At 36.8% G+C, this 20,494-nt stretch overlaps 1 protein-coding gene across 2 annotated transcripts in view; it reads left to right on the top strand.

Annotated features, from left to right (window-relative positions):
• Nucleotides 1-2,345: 2,345 nt before the first annotated feature.
• Nucleotides 2,346-20,494, top strand: part of LOC101852072 (centrosomal protein of 89 kDa) — a 35,218-nt gene continuing 17,069 nt past the window's right edge. Inside the window, exons 1-11 of one of the 2 annotated variants that reach the window (XM_005090507.3) lie at nucleotides 2,346-2,396; nucleotides 5,663-5,874; nucleotides 6,726-6,841; nucleotides 7,769-7,869; nucleotides 8,516-8,644; nucleotides 10,276-10,369; nucleotides 13,294-13,584; nucleotides 16,847-16,993; nucleotides 17,609-17,763; nucleotides 19,555-19,605; nucleotides 20,134-20,217. In XM_005090507.3, the coding sequence (XP_005090564.1) occupies nucleotides 2,352-2,396; nucleotides 5,663-5,874; nucleotides 6,726-6,841; nucleotides 7,769-7,869; nucleotides 8,516-8,644; nucleotides 10,276-10,369; nucleotides 13,294-13,584; nucleotides 16,847-16,993; nucleotides 17,609-17,763; nucleotides 19,555-19,605; nucleotides 20,134-20,217 (1,425 nt within the window). In that variant the 5' untranslated portion in view covers nucleotides 2,346-2,351. The remainder of the gene's footprint in view (nucleotides 2,397-5,662; nucleotides 5,875-6,725; nucleotides 6,842-7,768; nucleotides 7,870-8,515; nucleotides 8,645-10,275; nucleotides 10,370-13,293; nucleotides 13,585-16,846; nucleotides 16,994-17,608; nucleotides 17,764-19,554; nucleotides 19,606-20,133; nucleotides 20,218-20,494) is intronic. The other variant, XM_035971599.1, reaches the window with a different exon arrangement.

Here is a 20,494-nt window from a genome sequence, read left to right as displayed (position 1 = left end):
GTGTGTGTGTGGGGGGGGATTTCTTTTGAAGTCTTCTTGGGCTCTTCAAGTGAATAATTTTATTGTTTTGTCCAGACACAATACATGTATTAATAACATTACATGTGTGCCAGTCATTTGTAAACTGCAGATGAGACTGAGGAAACTTTAAAAGTTAAAGTAACGACCAAAATTTAACCTAGACCTTTTAAAGACAAATCAAAAACTGAAAGAACGTTTCTCCATAGATGTAAGCAATAAATTTCAAGCTCTGGAAAACATTACTAAATCGGAAGAACTATGGAGAAAAAAGACTCATAAATGGAAGCTGTGGAAGAAAATGTCCCCCCGAAAGCTAAAGAGAAAATAAAAAATTGATGACCCTGGACATGTTAAAACTAATGGAAGCGAAAAGACAGGCAAAATCAAAAGTGGAAAAGTAAAACATCTTAAACAGGGAAATAAAGAAAAACTGCAACGAAGCAAAAGAAACTTGGATAAATGATCAGTGTCAATAATAGAGAAGAACCAAAACAAAGACAGCAAATACATGCATTCCAAAAATCAAAGAAGTAAGTGGGATAAATGACGCTCAAATACAGGATGTATAAGATCAAAAGGAGGAGATATTTTAATGGACAATGAGGATGTCTTAAACAGATGGTCAGAATACATAGAAAAGCTTTTCAAAGATAATAGAGGAGAAAACCCGATAAATGGACCACCAGTACTGCAAGCAGAAGTACAAGCTGGCTGCCATTAGGAAAATGGAACAAGAAAAAGCCACAGAGCCAGATAATATTCCTGTTGAAGTGATTGTCGCGCTTGAAGATCCAGGCACTGAAATAAAAACAAAGCTCCTAAATAGTAAATGCTATTTTTGACAGCGGTAAGATCCCAGAAGATATGCTGAAGTCAGTTTTTATAGCTTTACCTAAAACACTAGGTGCCATTGGGTGTGATATGCATAGAACAATTAGCCTAATGAGTCATTTTACAAAAATATTACTGCGAGTAATTATGGGAAGATTGAGAAAAAGTGTAAGACCAGAGATATCTAAAGCACAATTCAGCTTTGTTCTTGACAAGGACACAAGAAATGCTATATTCCCCTTAATAATGTTAATGGAAAGATGTATTGAAGCACAGAAAGATGCTTATGCTCCATAGATTGTTCAAAGGCGTTCGATAAAGTTAGACATGATGAGCAATTTAAAATACTGGAAAAGCTGAACGTAGACGAAAAAGATCTAAGAATTATCCGGAATTTGTACTAGGACCAAAACGCTGCTGTACGAATTAATGGAGAATACGGTGAATATACGCAGATTAGGAGAGGAGTGAGGCAAGGATGTGTTATGTCACCAGACCTCTTTAACATGTACAGTGAAATAATCCTTAGAAACATAGAAGAATCTCCAGGTCTCAAAGTATATGGAGAAAATAATATTAATAGCATCAGATGCGGATGACACAGTTTTAATAGCAGGTTCAGAGAAAGACCTTCAATTGCTTCTAGATACTTTATTTGTAGCAGAAAGTGAACGTAAAGGAGTAGTGTTGAATGTAAAGAAAACAGAATGCATGGTAATATATTTTTTTTAAGCAGCAAATCCTAGCTTGTAATCTCATACAAAGGTGAAAAGATTAAACAAGTCCACTAGTTTAAATATCTAGGATATATGATAACATCTGATGCCAAATGTTCCACAGAAATAAAACGGAGAATTACAATGGCTAAGGTTAGTTTCAATTTAAAAAATGAACCCAATCCTGAGAAATAGAAACATCTCAATGACTACCAAAATGAAAGTTTTGAAATGCTATGTGTGGTCAACCCTTCTATGGCTGTGAACGCTGGACAATCACTAAAGAGAGTGACAATAAAATAGAAGCAACAGAAATGTGTTTTCTTAGGAGACTGCTAAGAGTATCGTGGAAGGAAAAGAAATCAAATGAGGTAGTGCTTGATGAAACCAACGTGGGACGCTCACTGTAAAAAATCATCAAAAAAAGACAAATGCAGTTTTTGGGACTCCTGAATTATTTTTATAGACATAAGGATCTTGAAAATCTAGCTCTTACTGGCAAAATTGAAGGCAAACGAGGCAGGGGTAGGCTGGAGCAACCTACTTAGGGAAGCTAAACAAATGGGTAATAGGAAAAGATCAGGGCAATGTAGCTTTTTTAAGAGCATCCGAGCAAAGAAATGAATTGAGAACCATGATCGCCGATGTCTGTCGCACATCTGCCCCTCAATGATGATATAATATAACGCGAAACAAAAGCTAGACCGAATTGGAGCTCTTCTTTGGTACTGTTAAATTCTTGTCTGGGCTTGCGCAGATGGGATTGTTTACATGGAATCCAAGATGGTGGGAAAGAAAGGCAAAGGGAAAGGGAAAACCACTGGGCCGGTGAGTTTTTCAGGACCATACGTACTATTCTTAACAGATGACACACCAACTCGTAGCGAGAATCTTATTGCATGCGTTGTTTTGTATTGTAGGGAGCTCATTTTGTATTTCGCCACAGATTCTTTGTTTTGAAAGATTCTTGACGCGCCGAGACTTGTTTGACTTCGTAAACTTTTACTTTTACTTTCTTTAGGCAGACTACTTACTACTGGTAAACTTTAAAATTAATGAAGTCTATTTTGTTAACTATTAACTGCTAATGGACAGTGGGCACTACTTGGATATGGTGGTCCCGAATTTTGTGACTGGGAAATATAACTTAACCTTGAGAAAATCTAGAACGATTACTTCTGGTTCTCAGTCTAACTACACTAAAGGATTACTTTTTGATTCGCGTGCCGGAGAGATAGCCTTTCAAACCTAATTGCAAAAAAACATCAAATCATGGTCAAATTCAGAGATGCCCCCCTGAGACACCCCATGTTTTGTTGTTTTTTTAAGTCAGGGGGGCAACCCCCCTTGCTTTGTGAAATACAAGTGAAATTTTACTGCTCATTTTGTAGGCTAGATCTAGATCTAGATCCAGATCTAGATTTAGAATCTAGGCTACTGATAAAACATAAAACATTGATACCGACTATTTGAATCAGTATCGATATTTCAGTTGCCTACACTACGCAAAAGTCGGGGCCACCATATCCAAGTAGTGCCGGACAGTGAAAGTGATATCAGGTCCTTGGACATGGAAAGAGGGAGCAACTGCTACTTTTACCTGACTACCAGTTCTACCTAGGCCTATAATCCTATCAGAAGTGGCTATCCTCACCCGGGGTGAGAATAAAAGTACGATCGACCTCTCAACCCGGGTGAGACTTGCCACCGTAGACTATTCTCACCCGGTGTGAAACAAGACCTGTTTTTCCTAATTTCGGAATATTTTCTATCGGTGTGGATGATCAAATGGATAAAAGCAAAGAAAAAATTACGTTATAGCACAAAAGTAGGCTAATTTGATCGGCTACAAAGATGCTATGGCTATTTCACTTTTCGAATCGAGTCGAACTACGCTGGTCGCCATTTTGTTTTGCCCGGAAGTTCTCGCAAGATCTACTCCTCCCCTTCTCTCTCTCTGTCTCTTTCTGAATACTGTCTATCGGTGTGGACGATCAAATTGACCAAAACAAAGTTAAAAAATGATGTTAAAACATAAAAGTAAATTAATTTGGTCGTCTGCAAAGATGCTTCGGCTATATTTAACTTTTCGAGTCGAGCCGAACTACGCGGGTCGCCATTTTGTTTTGCATGGAAGTTCTCGCGCTACTCCTCTTTCTCTCTCTCTCTCTCTCTCTCTCTCTCTCTCTCTCTCTCTCTCTCTCTCTCTCTCTCTCTCTCTCTCTCCACTGCGCCCACAGACAAAATTGTACGCTTAAAAGGCTAACAGTAGTAATAGAACGTTTGTTCACGGCACAGAATTCTACAATTTTTCTGTTATATCACAGTGTAGGATTCTGTGGTTCAGGGTGATCGCAAAATTGGTTGGCCTAGATCTAGGTAACGGTAAATGCACACCGGGTGAGAATAGCCAAAAGACTCGCCTGCGCTAGTGATAATGGAGGTGGCCAATCCTATCTATGTGTCCAAATTTCTTCTCCTTGTCTACAGGATAGGCCAATGGGGCCAATCCTTTTTATTTTAATTTTTAAATTTTAAAGGGAGAACCCCGTAATGTAACTGTTCTATACAGTACGGGTATACTCATTCTTTATCTCTCTAGTTTGGATAAATCGAAGTGAAGGGAATTGAATTCGGAAGTTGGTAAAAGAAAATGTGTGCATTATATTATTCATTATAATTTTTAGGCGCTTTTTCGGTAGTTCCCACCCCGCAATTGTTATTCGTGGGTTTTGGCCCCAAGAGTAGGGGGGTTTCAGGGGGGCAAGCTAATAAAAATAAGGTGGGGGGTTTCAGGGGCGATGCCCCCCTGATTTTACCATAAATTGATGTTTTGCAGTTGTTAGGTTTGATATCTTAGCTCGCCGTGCATCAAACGTATAGATCTAGATCTAGATGTAGATCTAGGCTCAAATAAAGGGGGTGGGAACTACCGAAAAAGCACCCACTCTTATTATTACTTAATCATTACACTTGCCTGTGAATCATACGGTAACATTTGGAATTCACTGTCTCAAAATAAGTTGTTAAATATCATCACTGATCTCATCTCAGAGGCTCACAAAAAATATTTTAAATTATATAAACTACGTAATGAATGTTAGTCTACCTGTAATTTGCAGTCCTTGTGGGATTAACAGTCGGAATTTTTGTGTCATTTGGGGAAAGTAATGAATGATTTTATTAAGTAATTTTGTGTTACGACGGGGTGGAATCAGGCGCTCATCAATCTTTGGGCATATATGGGGTTATTGGTATCATATTAAAACCTGTTCATTTGTCTTCCTTATTTTGGTGAAAAAATGTTCCATCTATCTTAAATGAAAGTTGAAATATTTGTGGTTTAAGGAGGTCAGGGTCGCCTGGTTTCAGAGGTAAAATTAGAGAAAAAATAGCTACCAAAGTTTGGTGACATCCAAATTTTGAGAGTCCTTGAAAACTGCAAATTTGCATTCTATGTGCCTTTAATCAACGTTTTTCAGTAAAATTTGGTTATTCGCACAGAAATATGTTTGTTAATTGATCCTAAATAGCCTCGAGTTTAAAAACAAAATTTCTATAAAAATTACCTGTCGGGCAGAAAAATGCCAGTTTCTTTGATTTCATTATTTTGACGAGCGCCTGATACCACCATGGTGCCTCACATATGATAGAAAATCTTTTATCCTTTGAAAACACTTAAATTTTGCCTGTTAGGATTTCTCAACAAGAACACTCTATACAAACACAACTACAAAGCTCTATCTTGTGTCCAAATGTGTTAAACTATGTATCAGGTGGCCAGTAAATGAAATCAGACTCATACTTTGCACTGCTGAGAGCAGTGCATGATAGAGAAACATTTCATGCTTTTCAGTAGGAGAATGCAAAACCAGGTTTTCTTTGTTCATTTTCATTTTCATAATGTGTACATTTAGAGTTAAAAAATCAGTTTGCTCTCAAGATTGTAATGTTCAGCTGGCTAACTAACATGCTAGACAACATACGAATATCATGGGTGCTTCTGTGTTTGGTTCACATAGTATATCTTTTCCAGGGAAAGTTACAATTTGCCTGGTTTTTATTTTTTTTTTTTTTTTTTACTTTCATCGCAGGTGGCCCAAGGTGTAATGTCTGCCCCAGTGTTCACAGCTGTCCCACAGTCCCGTGCAGTCTCAGCCACCATGCCTGCTGGGGGTTCCGCACCATCCCAGAGGCCGAGAGCGTCGTCTCCTCCCAGGATTCTGGGCCATCCAGAGTCTCCGAGGGATGAATTTAGTGAACCAGAGAGTAGCCTCTTTGACTACCAGCAAATAGATGAGCTAGGGTGAGGAACCCATTTTTTTTTTTACGAAAAACCACCAAGATGACACTATAATGATTTTGTTGTGAGAGAAAGTATTGAGCTTTTTTTAGATAAATTTTCACCTCATTCTTTATTCCTTGTCTTAGATTTGGATTTACATTGTTTCAAACTTTATTTTATTTTTTTCCTGTATGTGCCTGTCCTTATGACGTCTGTGTTTAATTTATAGGAATCTGTATAAAGACTTGAACTTTCTCTGAAAATAACATTTTTGTGTTCTATTTAAGTGCTAATGTCCTTTTCACAAAAAAATTGTCGTTTTCTTGATACTTCCTACAGGAGTTTTCTAGCAAGGTATTTCAGGACTTAGAGTCAAGAAAAATGAACACATACTTTGTATCTGAATGTGTGCTTTATTCAGAGTATGTTACACAAACACTTTATCATAACTTTCATGATATTTTCTATGATTTTGGGACAGGTTATAATAAAACATGTGTATTTGATGACCTTATCATAACTGGACTACCATCTAGTTTATAAGCTTTCCATATGGGGACTACTTTTGGTTTAATGTGTTTACTTGGGAAGTATATCATTTTATTTACACAAACTAATTTTTGGGGTAACCTTCAGTCCCTACTTGTGTTCATTTTTTTTCTCTCTCTCTCCCTCTCCCTCTCCCTCTCTCTCTCTCTCTCTCTCTTTTTCTCTCTCTCTCTCTCTCTCTCTCACTCACTCTCTCTCTCTCTCCCTCTCTCTCTCTCTCTCTCTCTCTCTCCCTGGCTCTCTCTCTCTCTCTCACTCACTCACACACACATACACTCACGCACACACAGTTTTATAATATATTAGATAATGTTTACTCTCAGGTATAGCAAAGTGAACTTCGGTACCTGGCCAAACAGAGATAGGCAGAGGAAAGGAGGGAACACGGTACCACCTCAATTTCGCTACTCTGGCAGTGTGGGACACTATGCCGAACCTGGTAAGAATGTTTATTTTTAAATGAGTAATTTTCATGGGTCTATCGTTTATTGTATACTCTCTGACTGGTTAAATATACATATAGTTGCTGGTCTTACAAGTAAAATGAATGGCAGTACAAATATTACCTATGAAATGTGTCAAGACTTGGTAGAATCAGGCGCCCGTCCATTATTGGGCATCTTGATTTATTGATATCATCTTAAAGCTTGATCGTTTGACTATATTTCGAAAAAAAAAACACTTATCTTAAATAGAAGTCAAGATATTTGTGATTGAAGGAGGTCGGGGTCCCCTAGTTTCAAAGGTAAAATTAGCAAGAAAATGGCCGCCAAAGTTTGGGGATTTCCAAAGCTTGAGAGTCCTTGGAAACTGAACATTTACATTTGTTGTAGTGCCTTTAATCTATGTTTTTCAGTAAAATCCACACCGAAATTTGATTGTAAATAGACATAAAAAGTAAAACTAGATATCATGATTTTGACGAGTGCCTGATTTCACCACGATGCCTCACATATGATATTGTCTATATTGAAATTTAAGAAAGTTGTTTGATCTTTCACCTGGTGATGTTTTATTCTTCGTATTTACATTAAGAAATCTTGGGATTTTTTTTTTTAACTTGCTGTACAGATACCAGTATCTGATGAACAAATTGCATTTTAAAATTTTCAAATCCTGTTCAAATGATATTTTTAACAATGATTTTTATTCCTGTAGTCTTTGTTTCTGATGCAACAGATTACATGTCGTGTATATTTCAGTGGATTGCAATGTTGAATCTTGGAGGTTCTAAGGACATGAAGGTGGGTGAATATTGAATTTCTGCTCTGAATATATTCTTATGCCCAAAAATGTATTATCGTTTCCTGGTCGTCTCAATCTGTCTTGTTTCTTCATGACTGAACCATGTGTTGATGTGTTGCAGGAGATTTAGAAGGATTTGGTGACCCAGACTCGGCAAGGGGAGGTGGAGGAGATATCAGTGACCTGTACGCTACACCAATGAAAAAAGGCAAAGGAAGAGGGGTAGGTCCCGGAGAGATTTTTAAACTCAGGTTTTCTGCCTTAAATATTAACCTCTTCTTTTCCATTTATGAATTCGTTCTATACAATTTTCTTGAGCGATATTTTTTTTCTTCAGTTTTTGCTCATCATCCTTCTTACTCACATTTATGACAATTTTATGGGAACTGACCGTCTTTAATGTCTTTTCACTATTCATACGCAGGTTTGATTTTTTTTAGCTTTTATACAACTCTTTTGTAAGTTTGGAGGCGATTACCTTTGTTTTGATTATTTTGTCACATATTCTAATGATTCAAATGAGCAGTAAGTCTTGAAGTAGACGACTGTTGGTGATAATTCAGTTATGTGTTCTACTTTCTTTTTTACTTCCTTTTATGGTACTTTAATTTCAGATCAAAAGGGTGATGACTACAACTTGAGCCTTTTTGGTACAGTGTTTGGTCTTTGATTTTCGAAATTTTTACAGTCAAGCTATTTTCAAAAGTGTGGACTTTGATAGGCCTACTTCTTGAACTGTGAATATGTCAGAAAGAGATTAAAATTGAACAATTAACGGGTGTATTGCTCATTGAAATAGTCAGTGGGAAAAAAAGGGAAAGGATGAAAGGTTAGGAAATGTTCATTTGATCTTTCATGTCTCACCTAGAAATCTAGTACCCGAAGTTCAACTGGAAGTCATTTGGAAAATGACATCGTTTCCATGACTGCCACGCACAAGAATGTTCAGGCTGAAATGCAGAGAATACATGACCTACCTGAAGCCATAGATGACACTGTAAGATTTGCACCTTTTTTTGTTTATTTATCTTTTTATTTCCTTTTTGTTCTTTTATTCTGTTGAGGCAGCAGTTGAGGGAACTAATAAATTATTGGAATGAATATTGTTAGTGTAAATAAGGTTCAAAGATTGTATGCAATAGACTTTGTGATTTTGATTCTACGTCATCGGTGTAATTTATGTAATTGTGTCACTACGTGGTGCATTTAGGCGCTCGTCTGTTCTTAGGCATGTGGAGCTATTGGTATGACCTTAACTCACTTGAGCCTATTCCCGTATATTTACAGGACACGCCGCCGGCCCCTGTGGCATAATCCTATGTATTTGCGGATGCGCTTTATCGATTGATATCTCCTGTGTTTTTCGGTTGCAAGCTACAGGAAGCGGCGAGCCATTAGTTGAATCACTTGTTTTGTTTTGCTAAAATTTTGGTGAAGTTATGCGCAATACTTTTTGAGGTGTGAGTCACCCCTGCTTTGCGATGGATAATTATTATTAAAAATTGGGCACAGAAAAAATTGCTTAAACCCCAGACATTGCCCTTTCAAAATATTGATAAAATAAAAACTATTCCGACGAATTAAATGAAGTTTTCTTTTTCTCTGAGAGAATTCCTTTCTTTTTTTTTTTTTGCTGCATTTTAAAAAATTATGATAGCTTTCTGTCTTTTTGTGATAAACGCATTAGCATTACTAAACCCCAAAAGTGTCAGGGTGCAATGGTTGTTGGGTGTGGGTGAAAAATAGCTCAGGCTCAAGTGAGTTAAAACTTGTTCATTTGTCTTACTTTCAATGAAAAAATTACCTCACTTCTTGAGATATATGCAGTGGAAGGAGGTGGGGTTGCCTGGTTTCAGAGGTAAAATTAGCCCCCCAACTTTGGTGACTTACAAAGCTTGAGAGTCCATGAAAACTGCAAATTTACAGTTTTTATGCCTTTGACTAACATTTTTCAATAAAGTCTACACTTAAATTTGTTGAGCCAAAAAAAGACATTGTGAAAAAAACTGCCCATTCTCCACAAAAATGCGGATTTCTTTGATATCATTAATTTTATGAAGGTCTGATTTCCCCACGATGCCTCATAATTGTATTAAACATCTCAGTCTATATCTAAAAAGCTGGAGCAAAGAGACACGTATATTTATATGTGCCTTCCCCAGTCAGTCTTAAACACATATATTAAGTCTTTAGAAAACATATATGCTAGTTCCCAGATCATTTTCATTGTTTTAACGCAATTTGTCTACACTCTTTAGTGTAAGATTTACTTCTTTCAACCAATGAGTAAACACATTTTGAGAAGCACTAGAGAGAAAAACAATATTTTGAAGGGGTATAGGGGAGGGGCAGGAGGCAAAAGAGAAGTTCATACTATAGGAGACAATGATGGCATTTTTTTACTGAAAAGAATAAAGCGTGTAATTATGAATTTCAGCTTTCTTTTTAAGTTTTATTTTATTTTTTTAGATATTTGATTAATAACAGTACCAGCAATTAATTTCTCCCTTCTCCTCCTGGTTTTCCAGAAGCCCTGTAATAATTTTTTTTTTATCACTGTTGTTTCTTTTTGTGGATTTCAACAATTTTGAACAGTAGCCTGGAAAAGTACTTACCTGTTCATTACAGATGGTGAAAAGTGTTCGTCACAATGCCCACATTTCTCACACCTTTCCTGGCTCTGGTCGGCAAGTGGACAGTGGCCGGGGGTCTTCTCGACCAGGTAAGTTCTCTCACCTGACTGAATATGGAGCTTTGTTTTTGGCACCAATCACAAGGAAATGCTCTGAACATGCCATGCTTTTGAGTGAATTCCTTGCCAGTGCCACCCACACAAGTGACTTGAAACTAACACTAGAAATGTTCAAATGGCATGAAACTGTTTCTCGTACATCTAAATGTTTAGTGCAGGATGGAACAGCTCTCTCACTGATTTAAGCAAAGGCCCTTTGCTGCTTATCTTCCGACAGAACTCAGTGGTGATGCAGTGTCAACCAATAAGCAGTTGTCAGTGTCGCGGTACAGAATACTCTGAAGGGAATTATTTTGGACCTGAATTTTTTGTTTGTTACTGGAAAGGGTTTACATTTTTTTTTAAAGACAGTGCTTTCCTTGCTGTATCTGTGGCATGTGTTAAGGTATTTGCAGCTTTATTATTATTTTTTTTTAGTACAGTTTTGTTCTTCCTTGTATTTTCTCTTTGCATTAAGTCTTTATGCTGTCCTTCCAAGCAAGGTAGTTTGTCTTTTGCTTTATTTTAAGGGAAATTATGGTTTCTGACTCTCAGTTGTCCAAATTTAAAAGCAGATCCTCGTACAACTTTTCTTATGAAATATATTGGAAAAAGTTCTGAGATGATAGCAAATGGCTCCATCGCCCTCTGCTGCAATTTCCCCCTCTGACTCTTTCTCCTCTTTTCGGTGTCATATTGTCCTTGTACTAAGTTTTACTACTAATGTACAGCCCATAAAGGCCCTCAAATTAGATGGGGACAAACTCTGAAGACCAAACCGCTTTCTCAATGTTTCCCACTCCATCTGGTACAACACAGGGATTACAATGTCCCTGAACAGTGATTTTGAAGTTTTTGGTTTTCTTTACCACTTTTGTGTGCGCTTGATTTTTTTTTTCTTCATTTTGGCTTTTCTGTGTACTAGATGAATTGTGCTGGTATTCAGTGATATTTCTTATGATTAATATTCTCTGTTTGATGACTCTATTCCACTTTATTTCTGATTCTTTTTTCTTCTTTCAAAGTCATCCTTTATTCTGAAATGGTTCGTCTCTCTGTTTATGCACGCATGACTTCTTCCTCTGAATCTTGGATTGGGTTTATAATTTATCATAGGCTGAACTTAATTCTAGATGGCTTATGTTTGTATTTTATACCATACTTGTACCCTATATTTTTTACCTTTTTGTCTTTTTTTCGTGTGGTATTAAGGTACTTCCCATGTATTTTTTATATCAGTTTTTTAATTGTACTACCTAGAATTAGACTGTGGTAAAGGGGTTGAAATAGTTCTTATAGTCCTTATTAATGATTGTTGTAATGTTTGCCTTATGTCTTCAGGTGTGGGTGGTTGGTGGGTGCTCTGGCAGGGTTTTCTCCTTCTTTCCCATTAAACATATATCATCCTTATCTCTCCTCCTTCTTTTTGGTGTTTGTTACTCTTTTCCAACATTTCTAATCTTCAGCAATTATATGACCGTATTGTGTTGTAAGTGCCATAAAACTCTTTCCTAAATTAAAAACTGATGTGTTCAGGTCTAAGAAGGGTTTTTCTCCTGTTGATTTTGGGGTAGTGAATAAACTCATTGTTCACCAGCAGAGGGTGAAATCTCTCCTATGGAAGAGTAACACACATGGATCGTGTCTATGCTCTGGTGTTTATGCGTGATGTTAACTTTTGCTGATAGTCTCTGTTTTCTGTCCCTCTCTTTTTCTTTCTCCTCTACACTTTCTACAAGGATAAGTGTTCCAACTTAAAGCGTTGAAATTTGTGTTCTTCTGGCAGTACAACAGTACAAGTATAAACAAGAAAAAGAAAAGTACCACATTTATTGGTTTCATTGGTCATTGGAGGGGAGGGGGGGTTTTGATACAGTGGTATAAATAAATCAATTAAAAGTTATGTCAGCTGCACGCAGTACACTTTGTCACAATGCTGACAATACAAGCAAGCCATTTCTGGTTGCCTTAGGGCAGCACAGTTTTTTTTCAATTTGAGTTTTCTCACAGACACACCCAAGTCACTACCCAAACAAATAGATTGGGACAGACATTGCTCAACAATATTTGGAATCAGAGCTCCCTAGCCACTCGACTTCTGTTTGTTTATAATTGTTTTGTGTGTGTTCGGGAGTTTACTTTTTACAATCCCTTTATTCTCTTTATTCTTCATTTCTCTTGCTTAATTGGAATAAACAACTGTCCCTCCTGTCTTTTCGTCTCTCTACATGTTTTCAATTTAAAAAGATAGTTGTGCAGTATATTTACTTGTTTTGAGAGGATTGAGTTTAGAGTGTGATAAGACTTTTACTTTCACTACCTCGATGAACTCAGAACAGAAATGATTGTACCAATCTTGGTTCTCCTTTCTGTAGAATTATCCCTATATTTCCTTTTCCCAAGCAGTCTCTGGTTCATTTTGTATATGGTTTTGCAGGGCAAAACTGAACCTTGCAGATTTGCTAACAAAATTTGTTTTGCCTTCATTTCATCCACTGAGCTAAATTCTGGTTTCCTGTCCTTGAGCTCATGATAAGGAAGCAAAATAGTCACTAACAATAAAGGAGCTCTACATCATTGATCAAATTTTAGTTTTTTTGACCCACTTAAATTGTGCTTTTGAATATTCTGTCTTTTTATTTATTTGGTTTGTTATGTTTGTTTTTGTTTTTGTTGGGGGGGGGGGGGGGTTTCTTGCTCTTTTTTGTTTGTTTGTATGTTTGAGTTTTTTTTGTTCTGCTTTTATTTTTCCTAAAGGGTGGCAGGATTTGTTCCTTACACTTTTTGACCCTTGGTTTGCTTGTTTTTTGGTCTATTTAATGCACAAATGGCACTCCCACCCCGACACCCCCATTGTCCCACTGTCCCACTCACCCACCGGCCCCCGGCCTCACGCACGGTAACTTGTGTTGTAGATAGCCTAATGGAAGACCCCGAGGAAGAAAACACGGAGGCTCCCGGGTCCCGAGAACTCTCTCCAGATTTGCTCAACATGTCAGATCGGACGGCGAATGGTCAGCGGAATGGTGTACACAACGCCCTTCAAGACCTGGAGGCCCGACCAGGAGAAGATGTAGAGGAAGAGAGTGGCCATTTCTATGTCAACAGAAAAGGGCGGAATGTTGGCCTTGTTGATAATGAGACTATTGAGAATCTGATCAAAGCTAGTTCAGCGACGTCGAGTCAACAGCAGGCAAAGCCGACAAGTATGCCCTGTAGGATTAATCAGCTTGAAATCAGTCTAACATAACATGTAGAATAATCGTATTCCTATATTTAATTCAAACAGACAGGCTTACAGTTTAACATAACTATTGAAAATATGTTGAGCATAATTTAAATTCCAGGTTCATTGATCAGATTTGTCATGAGACGTTTAAAGTTGGTTTTTATTTTTATTCTTTTGTTTTCCTACTATCAATGAAACTATTTTGTTTTTCTTCATTTTTCCTCCATGTTGCACACTTGAACCTCAATGATAATGCTTCATTCCGCCTTTTCTATGTGTGACTGCTAACTCAAACTTTCCTTGTGTTATGCTTTATTCACATTTCATATATCTTTTTGTGCTCGGTTTCAAACAGAAAAAAGAACAGCTTTTTAACTTATTGCCGATAACCTATGAGAATACTTGTTTTCAGGCAGCCACCTGACCATGAGAAAATCCGAATCCTTGATGTCTCTCTAAAACTTGGTCCAGTCCATCATTTCCAAGTTTAATAAAAACTATTATTGAGTTACCGTTCGTGCACTTCCGTATACTTATTGTCCGATAATTCTGTAGCTGTTCTGAGGGAAAGTTATTGCAGTTTTAGTGTGGGTACCCACATTTGTAGGTGTGGCTGGAGGTAGCCCAGGTGGGTGTGTCTGCTCAGGGAGGTAACCCAGGTGGAAATGGTTTACACAATGAGATACCTGGTGTAATTTTAAGAATGGAATACACTAGTAACCTGCGTAAAATTTCAATCAGAGACCCAACTCTTTAATTATATCATCTTCTATCGTTGACTTTTGAGATAAATGTTAGAAATTTGAGATTTTTTAGTGATGGTTGAATCTGTGTTGAAACTTTGAGCACAATGTTGTAACATCTTTTTGTAGCCTTTTCCTCAATTTTACTTGGTTATTTACGTTTGTCTCATTTACATTGCTTCCTATGTATGGTAGATTTTCTGTGTATTCTTTCTTTCTTTTGTGTAACTTGTAACCTCTTGGTTTTTTCATACTTTCATGTGAGCTAACAGGTGTGTGGGAGATGCTTCAGTATGGTCAGTGTTGCTTACGAAGAATTGATCTAATATTGGAGAGCTGCTGATCCAGTAATACTACAGTGACCCCATCTAACAAACATATTCAAGGATTTAAATCAAAATATTTTAAAAGCAAATTCATTTCTTCAAAAGCTTCTCGCTTTCATTTTCCACAGTTTATACCTGTTTTTCACTATTTTTGCTCATGGTTCATTTGTTCCAGTATTCCCATTTTTTATTTTTACAGTCATTGGTACATTAGGAATTACAAAACGGTCGCAAGTTTCCATCTTTTTCTTTTCCTCAAGAGTGATTGAGAAAAAGCTTTAATGTGACTGTTCCTTGAAATGCAGAGTTTTTTCTGTAGATTGGAACTTCTGCCCTTCCACCAGTGTGATTAGAGTTCTCTTTACCATCAAAGTTCTGAGTGCTTATTTAGTGCAGTGTTTCCTGAGCTATTGGGTGATGGATGACCCTTTTATAAGTCTTTTGAAAGAGGCTATAGTACACACACACACACACACACACACACACACACACACACACACACACACACACACACACACACACACACATTAGAGAATAACATGCTTAATATTATGTTCCTTTTAATCCCCTACTTGGCTTATCTTAGAAAGAAGATTAAGAGAAATTCTCATCCAAACTTGGTTGTTTTTTTTTAGTCTTTCAGATACACTTAATTGAATGATACAATATCAGCTGATCCTCTTCTATTTTCATTGTTGAAAGTGCTTCCTAATTATTAGTAACTATGAGTGAAAAAGACCATATGATTTTCCTGTCAGTTGGATCACTTTTCTATGTATCTATCCTGATTATCGTTTACTACTACAAGTCAGTTTGTGTGACAGTTATGCCATAAGTAATAACATTCACCTGCAACTTTAGCTCAAACCAAACTTTTCACTCAAACCTGTAGTGTAATAATGTGCATGTCGATGCTTTCCTTCACACTGTGAACTTTTCATTGAATCTTTGCTGTATATCATTGGAGATTGCCGATATAGATGATAAGAATTAACAGTGCCAACCTTTTCTCAACTTTTGCTTTTGTCACAGGATAGTAAAACTGATGCTCATCACTCATAAGCTTCTTTCGGTTTCACATTATTGTCATTAGAGCTTAAGAGCTGAAAATGATTAATAATATGGTATGAGTGATTTTATTTAATCATTTTTGTCATAAGATCTTTCACCTTATTGATTCTATTTTTTATACAGTTAGAAACTATATCTTTGTTATGGACCAAGCCATTACTCGCAAAAAGATTCTGTTTTTGCCTGTTTTTCCCTTTTGTAGATCTCAACTTCAGGCACCTAGGGTTTTATTTTGAAGTTGCAGTATTTATAGCTGTATAAATACTGCTAAATGTTTTTCCATTTTGTTTCTGCTAGTTTTTAGCAACATTTTATAGGCCTACTAAGATCTATTAATTGGTTATCGTCAGAGCAGGCATTTCGTTCAGCTGTCTGTAAAATATTCCCTTGTACTTTCATTAAAAATCTGGCTCAATTTTTTTTTCGTTGGAAAAGACTTTAGGTCTGAACCATTTCTATCTTGAAAAAGGTGAGCCATTTAACTTTCAAAATTAAAACAATTCAGATTAACTGATGTTCACAAAAGTGTATTATGATAACCTGAAGTAAAAGAGTCCTTCTCACTACTTTGCTTCTTTCCATCAGATGCTTGTCAACTGTATAGTTATATTTAAAATTTGCCCTGTATATATCACAAAATGCAATTTTCAGTAGTGCACCTGGCCCAACACTTATGTACCAACATTTTATTGGTCATTTGCTGGACTCAGTTTGTTAAAATAATAAACTGATAGATTCAGGGATTGCACAACATAATGGTCTGTCTCCTGGAAACTATTGCGTTATTATTGGGTTGTTTTTTTAAACTATCCTTTCAAGGTTTGACAAAACAGTCCTATTTTTAACAAAATGATATGCTTTCAATAGCCAAATTCTATTTTTTAAATTTTTTTTTAAAGGGGAGGAGGGTTGTTTTATTGTTTTATTAGTTAAATCCTGAAAGTGTTTTTGCTGTGTAGAATCATCTTTTTAAAATAATGATTAACGCATTTATCACAAAATTACAACATGTGTTTGTTTCTGCTTACCACTCAGCGTTGAGTGTGTATAAGATATTTATTAAGGTTAGAGTATAATGAGCTCTGGTTGCTTTTTTCAGGGGCACGGTCAGCTCGCAGCCGGACCCCTCGCAGTGCACGAGAGCTCTCCACAGAGATGGAGTTTCAACAGCTCAAACTACAGAATGAAGAAATGCAAGCTGAGTTGTCATCTTTACGCAAAGTGGCAGAAGCCATCAGAGATGGGGGTAAGAATGTTTGAAGCGTTTTGTTCTAGTTCCATACAAGGATGATTTCATACTACTTTCTTATTGTCGGTTCTTTCTAGGTAAAAGCTGTCACATGCTTTACCAGCCAATATTTTCTTGAAAGTGTTTAAGTACAGTACAGTAAAAATAATAGGTTGAATGTAACTTCAATACCCCTGTCATGTCGTCGTCATGTCAGTGTTTGAGAGATCTCTCTCATTTTTGTCAATCTTTTTGTTTCACAATTAGAGTTAAACTTTAAAGGTCATTCACATAGTTGTCGTCTTATTATTTTGTGCCTGAAACTTTAAATTAGACTAGACAAGTGAAGCAAAGAATTATTGTGACCTTGAATGGTCCTTGTATCAAGAGAATGCATCAATTTTAATACAAGCATTTATGTTTCATTTTCAGTCAATTACTTCCTTAACTGATTTTTACATGTCTCTTCTTTTGAGGACAATGATTGAATTGATTTACATTTTCCTAAATTCAAATGTACACTGTAAAGTCAATGTCGTTCTTTTTATCTCTAGCGTCACTTCAAATATCTTCACCTGTAGGAACATTCTTAACCTTGCTTTGTTTCTCCTTTTCTGTATTTTTCATTTAAAGATATTGAAGGGGCCCAGACCCTGTATGTACGGAGACAGATGGAGGATTTGAAAGAGGAGAATGAGACGCTAAAGACAAGCGTTCATCGACTCAATGTTGAGCTGAGTGACTACCAGGCCAAATACAGGCCAGTTGACCCAAACCATGTCAAGAAGGTCGGTGTCTCTCCGTCTGATCTGCATTGCCAATTACTGTCTGTTATTGTAATAATATATACAGTGGAATCTGCTCTAACGACCACCTGTTCAAAACAATCACCTGTACAAGTACAGACGACTACTTCCCTCTCCTGCCTTGCTTTTTTAAAACTCTTTCAGTACTGTAGGCTCATGTAGTGAAAAACCCTCAAGTAAAGATTGTGAAGCGCTCAGAGCTTGCTGTTGAGCGGGGATTTGCGCTATACAAATGCTATCTATTATTATTATTATTACTGCACCAGTTTAGAACACTGAAGCTTTGGTAGACTTTTTAAAATTAAAAAAACCTTTGCAGCCCAAGTAACATGCTTTAAACATTCACAGAGGTTCATTAACCATTCAGGTGTCATCATATAGAGAGACTTCCTTTGGTATTTACTTCAGGGCAGTGGCTCTGTCTGTTATTTGATTATGTTTAGTGTGCCTAGTCGAGTCAGGGACTGAAGTCGCTAGCGGTAAGGAGCACATACTACGGCCTGGCAACTAAAGTTGCCGACGGTACTAAAAGTGTTAAACATATATTACAATGACACTAACTACCTGTCTAAAATGGCCACTTTTCTCCTCGACAGTAGTTGATCTGCTTGGACAGGTTGGACTATATATTTATGTGTGTAAGTGCTGGTGTTTTACACCCCTATTGACACAATTTGATTGGGGGGGGGGGGGGGGGGGGCGAGCCAGGGCTGCTTGGGTCTTCTCAGTAAGAACATCCAAGAGAAGAGACCCCAATGAATACTGGTATGCTCATGTTCAATAATTTTTTAAATTTTTTTTTATGGCACTTGGAACACAATTACATCATTCATGTAAAGGCCGAAGATCAGAGGTTTTACAGCGGAGTAACAAACACAAAAAAAGAAGGAGGGGGCTATAAGGAAGACAGATGTTTGATACAAAAAATGGAGCAAACCCCACCAAAGCACCTGCCAATCACCCACCGATAGTGTTTAGGATGATGCTATGAGATGTACTGTTTGCGTGAAAAAATTTTCATCAAATGCAAAATTTGAAAGTTGAGCAATTTCCTGCCTACAGCCGCATCATGTACATAATATATAAGACCAAGACTGTGAAATGATCAAATAAAAGAATGCTTTGAATATTGTTTTCCATGTTGTACGGTAATTTGCACTTAATCAACCTAGCAATGTATTAAACTTTTGTTATATATGGTCTGCAGGATCTTTTGAAACTCATTGTTTTCGAAGCATGGATATGTACAGCTATTTGCATAGCAAGCATGCATTGGAAGGGGTCTTTATTTTAAAACAAAAGTTCATTTGTGTAATGACTCGGTGGAATCGGGCATCCATCAATTTTTGGGCTTGTGGAGTTATTAGTATCATCTGAAAGGTTATTACCGTATTCAGTTGCCTTGTTTTCAACTAAAAATAATGCTCATTTATCTTCAATAGAAGTCAAGATATTTATGATTGAAAGAGGTTGGGTCCCCTGATTTCAGTTGTAAAATTAACAAGAAAATGGCCGCCAAAGTGTGGAACCTTTGATTGCTTGATTGTCCTTGAAAACTGATAATTACATATTCTGTGCCTTAAATCAATGTTTTTCAGTAAGATTCACATAGAAATGTGTTTATTTTATATGAGCAAAACCAAAAATTCAATAAAAATTGCCAAACTAACGGAAAAATGCCTGTTTCCTCGATTTCATTATTTTGACTTGCACCTGATCTCACCATGATGCCTCACAATTTACCGTTACTAGCCATGCTGTTTTGTTTCCCAGGTTATAGAAGTAAATGGACTTCCTTCCAAGGGACCTGTCCCGTCTTGGTTGGTAAGTAATATTATTGTGTGACTTCCTTGCTCAATAAATTATGCTTATATTATTGGCATCTTGTTTTCAAGTCTGATACTTTGAGTTGTACTGTTGAGGTTAAGGGACTGCTGTTGACCCCACTTCTTTACTTTCCCTCTGTTGTTTCAGCCTCCATGCCTGCATGTCTTGCTTTTATTCCAGCTATAAATGACCATTTTTGTGTTGACATGTTTGTCTTTTCTCAAACAAACAACCATATTTCAGAAAAGGATTCACTTTTGATATAATAAAAATTCTTTCCATTTCTTAAATGGTACCCCATTCTATTCATCAAAGAATACCTGGCCTTGTTCTTAGAGTAAGCATACAGTTTTCCTCATATGCATGCTTTTTTAAGAGCTTACAAGTAATATTAAAAGTGCTATAACTATAATCTTCAGATATTCAAAAGTCATAATTTTTAAAGTGTTCCAATGTGTATATTGCCTAATTCATGGTGTTCAAAAATCACATTGGATTACCTTGCTCTGCACTTTATGTCTGCAGATCAACAAGAGGTACCTGGCACCTCTCTACTTGGCATATGATGATCACATCGAAGAAAAGAACAAACTTCTGGAGGATTCCAAGGTAGCAATAGATATATTCTTTCTTTCATTTATTCATTCTCTCTTATCTATCATTTTTGTTTAGTCGAGCTCAGATGATGTATGTGAGGCAGCGTGGTGGAATCAGGCTCTCGTCAAAATAATCAAAGTGAAGAAACTTGCATTTTTCCACAGGTTTGTGAATTTTTATCAAATTTTTGTTTTTTGGCTCCACACCTTTCATGCCCATTAAAGAACTAATTTCTTTGTGGATTTTTCTGAAAAACGTTGATTAAAGGCAAGGGCATGATCTGGGCCAT

This window comes from Aplysia californica, unplaced genomic scaffold, assembly GCF_000002075.1.
Source record: "Aplysia californica isolate F4 #8 unplaced genomic scaffold, AplCal3.0 scaffold00018, whole genome shotgun sequence".
Classification (NCBI taxonomy): Eukaryota; Metazoa; Mollusca; class Gastropoda; order Aplysiida; family Aplysiidae; genus Aplysia; species Aplysia californica.
Note: the sequence above shows the minus strand (reverse complement) of the source record. Positions and strands in the feature narration are given on the sequence as shown.